This window comes from Podarcis pityusensis (genome assembly GCF_964106645.2).
Source record: "Podarcis pityusensis genome assembly, chromosome: 2".
In the NCBI taxonomy this organism is placed as follows: Eukaryota; Metazoa; Chordata; class Lepidosauria; order Squamata; family Lacertidae; genus Podarcis; species Podarcis pityusensis.
In genome coordinates, this window is record NC_138029.1 from 30,354,553 (window position 1) to 30,362,808 (window position 8,256).

Here is an 8,256-nt window from a genome sequence, read left to right on the forward strand (position 1 = left end):
CGGCGAGGAAGGGACCTGGGCGGGTGTCTCGCCATGCCGCTGCCTGCGCAGAGATGGGGGGCGCCGCCGCTGCTGTTTCTGCTTCTGGGTCTCTGCTGCGCTCGGAGGGATCCGGGCAGACCTCGCAACGTGCTGCTGATCGTCGGTGAGCGAGCAGATTCGGGGGCCCAGCCGGGGTGCTGCTCTCTGGAGATGAAACCCACGCCTCCCCCTGTTCCCCACTCAGTTCGCCCTCGCGGGAAATAGCCCTGAAAGCTCTGAGGAAGGAAGTGGGAAACTTCGGGGAGGGGCCGGACTTGCGCCCCCCCCCCCGCAAACCCAGTATGGACTACTAGGCGCTAAGATTTGTCCCACAACCACCATTCCCTTCTCATGCCCCTCTTGGTTGGGGCACTTGGTTCACCAGTCAGACCATGTTGCCAACTTCTTTTCAGCTAGGGCTACTGTGCTGTTAACAGAATTCAACAGGCGCAGCTATTCCCAGACTGGAGATGATAGGCCTGTGTTCTGCTGGGGGACCAGGGAGGCCTTGTGGTGGACACTGAAGAGCTAGACGGGTATTAAGAGATATTGGGGTTTAGCCCATAGCTGTCATCTTTCAGATTTGAAAATAAGGGATCAGCAGCCTCACCTGTCCCGGGGACAGTCTAGGGGATATCTAACAATCCGGGATAGCAGCGGGAAACGGCGCTGGAATAAGGGAATTTCCCGCAAAAAAAGGGAAGGTTGACAGCTATGGTTTAGCCATAGGTAGCGTAAGTGAGTCAGTATGTGATGATGATGATAATAATAATAATAATAATTTATTTATACCCCGCTCATCTGTCTGGGTTTCCCCAGCCACTCTGGGCGGCTTCCAACAGAATAGTAAAATACAACAGTCTATTAAACATTAAAAGCTTCCCTATAGAGGCTTGGACCTATGCCTGCCTGCTCTAAAGCATACCCTCTCACATTTCTCCAAGAAAATAGGGACATCCTAAGAAAAAGTGGGACATTCCAGGATCAACTTCTTTAAATCCTGGACTTTCCCTGGAAAATAGGGACAATTTAAGGGTATGTCTACAGGATTTGGTAATACAAGCCCAGCATTAACCAGGATTGTGTGAGATTTGTGGTATTCGTTTCCCCTTTTTCTCCAGCTGCAGTTCCTCCTTTGTCCCACAAACTGATTCATATGGACCTGTTGGGTGGCTCAGATTCCAGGGTTGACGTTTCCACTGTGACTGCATGACTCATTTGCTCGAGCATCTGGGGGTAATGTTGCTTATGGGTACTTCCACACAACAATTTATTCAGGACTCAAGTTTTTGGTTTTTTCGGTTTTTGCAGAGGCCACACGACATCATCCTCATCAAAATGCTGTTCTATAATATCTTCTCATTTAATCTGGATTTACCATTTTAGCAAAAAAAACCAAAACAAAACCATTAAGTAAAGAAAAAAAGAAACGGTAAATCCAGATTAAGGGCAGGGATGGGATTTTGATGAGTATAGTGTCATGTTATTGCATGCATTCACAATAAAGGGTGCTGTGTGGAAGCACGCTGTAAATTGCTTGAGTTTGGGGTGCAGCACAAATTCAGTTTTGTTAGGAAGTTGGGCACTGCTTGAGCTATAGAACCTGGCCCCAAACCCCCAGCTACCTGGTTCATAGCTACCATTGTTCATAGGCAACAGTGGCGTTGCAATGGGACACTGATCTCACAGCTTGACCTCTGACCCTTCCATGGCAGCTGACGACGGTGGCTTCGAGAGCGGCGTGTACAACAACACGGCCATCAACACCCCAAACCTGGATGCCTTGGCCCAGCGCAGCTTGATCTTCCGGAATGCCTTCACCTCCGTCAGCAGCTGCTCCCCAAGCCGGGCCAGTATCCTCACAGGCCTGCCTCAGGTAACACTTGCCGGATGGCAATAAGGGAACTGCTTGCTCAGTCCTTTTCTGTCACCTTGGAACTCCCTTTCCTGCCTGCTCTGCTCATATTGTGAATGGTTCTCTCTTATCTACAGCACCAGAATGGGATGTATGGGCTGCACCAGGATGTGCATCACTTCAACTCCTTTGATAGTGTTCGGAGCCTCCCCTTGCTGCTTAGGCAGGCAGGGATTCGGACAGGTAAGCTGGTGGGAGCAGGAGAATTCCTCCCTGCAAATTCACCTGCAGCTCAAGATACCACTCATCTTCTTCTATAGGGAATCTGGGAAGGGAGCCTCCATACCACACAAATAATTTTAGTTCTTTTTGCCTTGCAATCAGCTAAGAAAATGAAACTTACAAGAAGCAATAAAACCATTTTTTTAAAATGCATGCAGTGCTTCTCTAATCCCTAGTTTATAATGTGCGTTGATGAGGTTTAGCCCCAGTTATGTGGTTGTACATAGATGGAGAAAGGATTCTATTTATTTTATTTTTAAAAAAAGTTTTTCTTGTTTTGCAAAACTACATGCCTTGTCTCTTTTCAGGTTGTACATTCTTTCTTACACGTCAGTTACATTTGTTGTGAGACATTAGTGTTGAGTACAGTATAAGGTTGGGGAAGGAGAGAAGGGGAGGCTTGAATTCTTTTGTATAGTGTGCGTGTGGGGTTTTGCGTCAGCATCAACTGGGTAGGTCCTCTTTCTGTTCGTATATTGCATTTCCTTGGTAGTGAGAGGTATTGTGGGGCAAGGTGTGCTTGGTTGTCTGTGGCCGGCTGCAGTGGGGTTTATTTTATTTACCACGAAGCTTTCACCAATATTTTTCTGCCAAGGACTGCCCTCCCATCATGGGAAGGGGAGGAGCTTCCATCATCCGTGTTTTGGAGCATACTCAGCCCACAACAGAAAAGCAGGTTGCATATACGTGCATACATGTCTTCCCTGAGTACCCCTTCACTCAGAACCTGGCTCACCTTGGCACAGATGAGAAGATGTGAGCCTTCTCATGTCATGCTTGGTACTGGGATACATACAACCCCCAAGTACAAAATCCCAACAGGGCAAGCATTGTATGTGGAAGGTGCTGCATGCTATATAAATAGTTCCTCTCTAAAATCCATGGAAAGTGTTCTTCTTTGTCACCACCTTCATGTATTCTAAAGGAGAAACCAGCAATTGTTGCACAGTAACACAATTTTTCCACATATACAAATATGGCTATTTACATGCATGTACTTATGCTAAGTACAAAATGTATTTCATGTCAAATATACCATATATGAAAGAGACTGGTTTTAAAATAAAGGTTAATCTGAACCAAGTTTCTCCAGAGCTTAGTCCCCAATCTTGTTTTCCATAGCAGAGGCTAAGCCTTGGCACATGGGAATGCATTCTGTAGATGCTTAGTCTCCCACCACCCAGTAACCACATTCAGGCCATACACCAGCATTCCTCTCCAGCTGAAACGAGGCCTACATTTATGCAACCGTATTTGCTTGCGTCTCTCCCATTTGGGATTGAGATAGCCTGAGCCTTGGCAGGAAGTGCTGTTTTAGGAAACCACAGTTCTTGGGAGGCAGCCAGTAGCTCTTAGACAGCAGAGACCTTGTGTTGGATTCATCCAGGGCAGGCTTCCTCAACCTCAGTCCTCCAGATGTTTTGAGACTACATTTCCCATCATCCCTGACGACTGGTCCTGCTAACTAGGGATCATGGGAGTTGTAGGCCAAAAACATCTGGAGGGCTATGGTTGAGGAAGCCTGATCCAGGGTAACCACTAGCTTCCAAGTGCATCAGAGCGCTGGTGGATTTTTATGTGATCTATTAGCTTTTCCTTGCTATTGCATCTGACTGCTGGCGTTTGTCTGCTTCAGGGATCATTGGGAAGAAACACGTTGGGCCAGAGGCTGTGTATCCCTTTGACTTTGCCTACACTGAGGAGAACGGCTCTGTCCTGCAGGTGGGGCGGAACATCACCCGAATCAAGCTGCTGGTTCGGAAATTCCTCCGCAGCCAGGAGGAGGAGAGGTAAGAACCCATCATATGGTGCTGGTATTGCATTGCAGACTCACTTCCTGTGTAGACCAGAGCACTCCGGCACATACAAATGGAATTTAAGGATGCACAGCCATTAGTCACAGTCTACATGTTTGTTGCAGGGAAATTTACGCAAACCTGAGAGGCAGCAAAGAGAGCTTGGGGGGAAATGGTGGTGTTTATTTCATGGAGGATAAAAAATCAGCACAGAGGTTCAGCAGAAAAACTGAAGGGAGCAGAGGCTGAGGGCTGCAGTTAGCAGAAAGAGGAACCTCAGCAAAGCTGGAGGACGCCCAGAGTACTTTTGCTAAAAGTGGTGGAGGTGATGTTGTCTCAGGCGTTTGAGTGCATTCACACCACCTGCTTTTTCAACTGGCAGGCCTTTTTTCTTGTATGTTGCTTTCCACGATCCACACCGCTGCGGCCACTCCCAGCCCCAGTATGGAGCCTTCTGCGAGAAATTTGGCAATGGAGAGCCTGGAATGGGCTGGATCCCAGACTGGAAACCCCAGCACTACAGCCCAGATCAAGTGCAGGTGAGACATGGAATGTGAGATACAAGAGGAAGGGCGGGATATAGATTTCATAGGTCATTAAGTAAAAACACGTGGGCCGGATTCAGCTATCACATTCCACTAGCAGAAGCCGTCACGTGGGCTCCTCTCTCTATGTGCACCTCCCCATAACAGCGCACAGGGGAGGGGAGGGAGATTGTTCAGCCTGGCAAGCAGAAATGGATTGATCTCCATAGCGCTGCATTGAATTCTGCCCTTTTCTCCTCTGCCATGAAACGCCGGGAACACGTGCAGCATCCTCTAGCCCTCCCCATTCCCAGACTGGGAGTTGTGCAGCAGATCATTTCCCCCCCATGGAGGGAGGTTAGCCATGGCCATTGCAATTTCTAGGTAGTTTTGTGGGCCTTTATTCCCTTGGTTTCCCTTCCTGATGTAGCTTCTGGTAACAGTTGCTTTTCTCCCGCTTTCTGCCCTCAGGTTCCATATTTTGTACAGGACACACCAGCTGCTCGTGCGGATCTGGCAGCTCAATACACAACCACCGGGCGCATGGATCAAGGTAGGGTGTTTATTGAATCAGAGCAATCCTGCCTGCAGGAGTGGAGGGCAAGGCTGGAGAAGCAGCACTCTGGAAGCAAGAGCGAGAGCTTAGGTGTGTTTCAGGGAGAGTCTGGCGCATTTTTGCACATTTGATATACCGCGTGGCATCTCTTGTGCTTAAGGACCTAAGGGAGTCCTTCTGGAGGAAGGGGTGGCAATCAAGTTCTCTTCAGCACAGGGATGCATGTGACCTCCAGTTACATACATGTGCTCAAGTTGCCCTTTAAAATCCTGGAAATCCCAGTGAGGAGTGGAAAGAAAGCACCAAGCGACTCCATACATTATATCTATGAATTTCATTATCTTTAGTATTTGTGGTTAGCAATATCCAGACTTGGCTGCCCCAACTGAGTGAAAATATTTCATGCTGAGCAGCTGGATGAGCTGCTTTTGCCTGCTGGAAAGCCTGGGGAAGCAAGTCCCATTCCAGTACAGTGGTACCTCGGGTTACAGACGCTTCAGGTTACAGAGTCCGCTAACCCAGAAATAGTACCTCGGGTTAAGAACTTTGCTTCAGGATGAGAACAGAAATCGTGCGGCGGCAGCGGGAGGCCCCATTAGCTAAAGTGGTACCTCAGGTTAAGAACAGTTTCAGGTTATGAAGAGACTCCAGAACGAATCAAGTTTTTAACCTGAGGCACCACTGTAATTAGATGGTGACGATGAAGCTCCCATCTAATCAAAGTGGTTCACAGTGTAGATGAGAGTTCTTCTGAGCAAAGTTGTTGGTGAAGGCTAGAGGCCTTTTGCACAGCACCCTCAGGTCTCTTTCTGTGACACATGTAGGCATTGGTCTTGTCCTAGAGGAGCTGAACAACGCTGGCTTCCGCAACACTACCCTTGTGATCTACACTTCCGACAATGGTATCCCCTTCCCAAGCGGCAGAACTAACCTGTACCGGTCAGGTACGGCTGAACCCCTCCTCATCTCCTCGCCTGAGCATCCCTCACGCTGGGGACAGGTCAGCAGTGCCTATGCCAGCTTGCTAGGTGAGAGCCACTGAATTATCGACTTCTGTATTGACATCGGGGAAGTGTGAGGCAGGGGAGGGTTTTGAATGTGGGGGAGAGACTTTGGGGGTGTCTAGACAACCATGAACTGGCTTCCATTTGCACTCATTTGTTCTGTGTATTTATTTTTAATTTACATTTATTTTTGATGCTTATCCAAAGCTATACAAACGTTCATACCCAATATAAAGTATATTTTTATAATACACCATAACAAAAGAAACACTTTAAAAATCTAATCTAAAAAGGAACCAAAACAAAAAAGAAGAAATAAAAGAAAATAAATAAAAAGATTTTAAAGGACTTCCAGTTCTATGTCCTTCAGTTACATATAATATTCACCTATTAAACTCCCAACTATTCTATTTTCTGTAAGCCAATTTTTTTTCCCAATCTTCATTTTTTTATAAAATAATTTTTATTTCATTTTTCCATTTTTAACATCTAAATATTCAAATATTTTTTTTCCAATCTTCAAATCCAGATATTACAAGTTCATTATCTTTCAAGCAAGAAGTCCATAAAAAGTTTCCAGTCTAAATGTGTTTTATTTACTATGCATACTGCTGGATTGCAAATTAAATCTCTAAAGCAGTTTAACAATAACAAAAAGCCGTTTACACCGGGTTGAATTGTGCATTTTAAATTGTTGATTTTTATTGTGTTGTTCATAGTCACTTTAGATTGTACGCCCTCTGGGGAGGAAATTCTTCTTTTAATTGCGGGATTGAGCCACCTACATTGGCAGGGCCATTTAAATAAATGTTGCTATTATTATTATTATTATTATTATTATTATTATTATTATTATTAATGGATGCTTGATGTTTCCCCTTCCTCTCTGTAGACATGACCCCCACCATTCTGGACTGGTTCTCTGTGCCGTACCCCAGTTACAGCCTCTTTGGGAAGCGGATAGTGCAACTGACTGGGAAGTCCCTGCTGCCAGCGCTATCTCTGGAGCCGGCGTGGGCCACAGTGTTTGCAAGCCAGAGCCTCCACGAAGTGACCATGCACTATCCCATGCGGGCCGTGCAGCGGGGGCCCCTGCGCTTCATCCACAACCTGCAGAACCGCACGCCTTTCCCCATCGACCAGGACTTCTACGTGTCGCCCACATTCCAGGACCTGCTGAACAGGACCCAGGCAGGGCAGCCCACACACTGGAACAAGACGCTGCATGGCTACTACTACCGGGAACGCTGGGAGCTGTACGATCACAGCCTCGACCCCACGGAGAGCCGCAACTTGGCTTCTGACCCCCGCTATGCCCAGGTCCTGGAGGAGCTCAGGGGGCTGTTGCTGAAATGGCAGTGGGAAACGGACGACCCCTGGGTGTGTGTGCCCGACGGCGTCCTGGAGGATAAACCCAGCCCCCAGTGTCGACCGCTGCATAACGAACTGTGATTTCGCCCCTCTTCCCTTTTGTGGTGGCTGCTAGTTCCTCATTCATATGAGCAGGGCTAAGGAAAGCTCTGACTTGCAAAGGCTTGCAGTTTGCAGAGCTAAGCACTGTTGCGTTTGCAGCTGTGGGAAGAGCTGGAGTCAACAAGACGAGGGTGGTTTCTTATGTGCCTGCCTTCTTAATTGCTGCAGACATATCAACCATCTTAGCCAGCCCCCCACTGCCAAAATGTTTGCTGCCAAAGGGAATGATGTCGCAAGTGCCTAATGGAACAGCCAGCAAATGCTGCTCTACAGAATTGGGATGGTCCCATCCAGGCTGTGATTTGCACATTCAGAAACAGTGCCTTTTGCAGGAACGTGTGCAGGAATGCGTTAGGCCTAGATCCGGTTGAAAAATTTAGGAGAATACACCATACAGTCTTCTCAAGAGGTTTGCAAATGGTGGAGTCACTTAAAAGCACCCAACTCCAAAATCTGCCAGTAGGTGGAAAGCTAACATGCAGTTCCTCTCCATGAATTTCAGACTGCTACAGGCCTATGAGACAATTCTAAACAGTAAGTTTGAAAGAGCTTTTTATGTGGCTCCTACTGAATATTCAACCAACAAATAAAGCAGTAGATTACTTCATTGAGCTGATAGCCCTTCTCTTGTTACTACAGCAATGACAATCACTAGAATGTCTTATAGTTTCTCCCACACTTGCTGTTTGTCTCTTCAAGTTGAGAATCTGGAAAATCCCACAGAGATTTGGGTTGGGGTCACCAT

General features: G+C 47.1%; 1 protein-coding gene across 1 annotated transcript; it reads left to right on the forward strand.

Annotated features, from left to right (window-relative positions):
• The first annotated feature begins 8 nt into the window (after positions 1–8).
• On the forward strand, positions 9–8,122 carry SGSH (N-sulfoglucosamine sulfohydrolase). Its single transcript, XM_080993867.1, has 8 exons — positions 9–145; positions 1,737–1,897; positions 2,014–2,119; positions 3,795–3,948; positions 4,337–4,493; positions 4,950–5,031; positions 5,859–6,062; positions 6,931–8,122. Exons 1-8 carry the CDS (start codon positions 34–36, stop codon positions 7,488–7,490), a joined length of 1,536 nt encoding a protein of 511 aa, XP_080849993.1. The 5' UTR covers positions 9–33; the 3' UTR covers positions 7,491–8,122.
• Positions 8,123–8,256: the final 134 nt, after the last annotated feature.

What these genes read in the sequence shown, in the direction of transcription:
- SGSH (XM_080993867.1), top strand. Translation starts at nt 34, where the DNA reads ATGCCGCTGCCTGCGCAGAGATGGGGGGCGCCGCCGCTGCTGTTTCTG. An exon ending in CGCAGCCAGGAGGAGGAGAG is followed by an intron (nt 3,949 to 4,336) that starts GTAAGAACCCAT and finishes TTCAACTGGCAG; the next exon opens with GCCTTTTTTCTTGTATGTTG. An exon ending in CACCGGGCGCATGGATCAAG is followed by an intron (nt 5,032 to 5,858) that starts GTAGGGTGTTTA and finishes TGACACATGTAG; the next exon opens with GCATTGGTCTTGTCCTAGAG.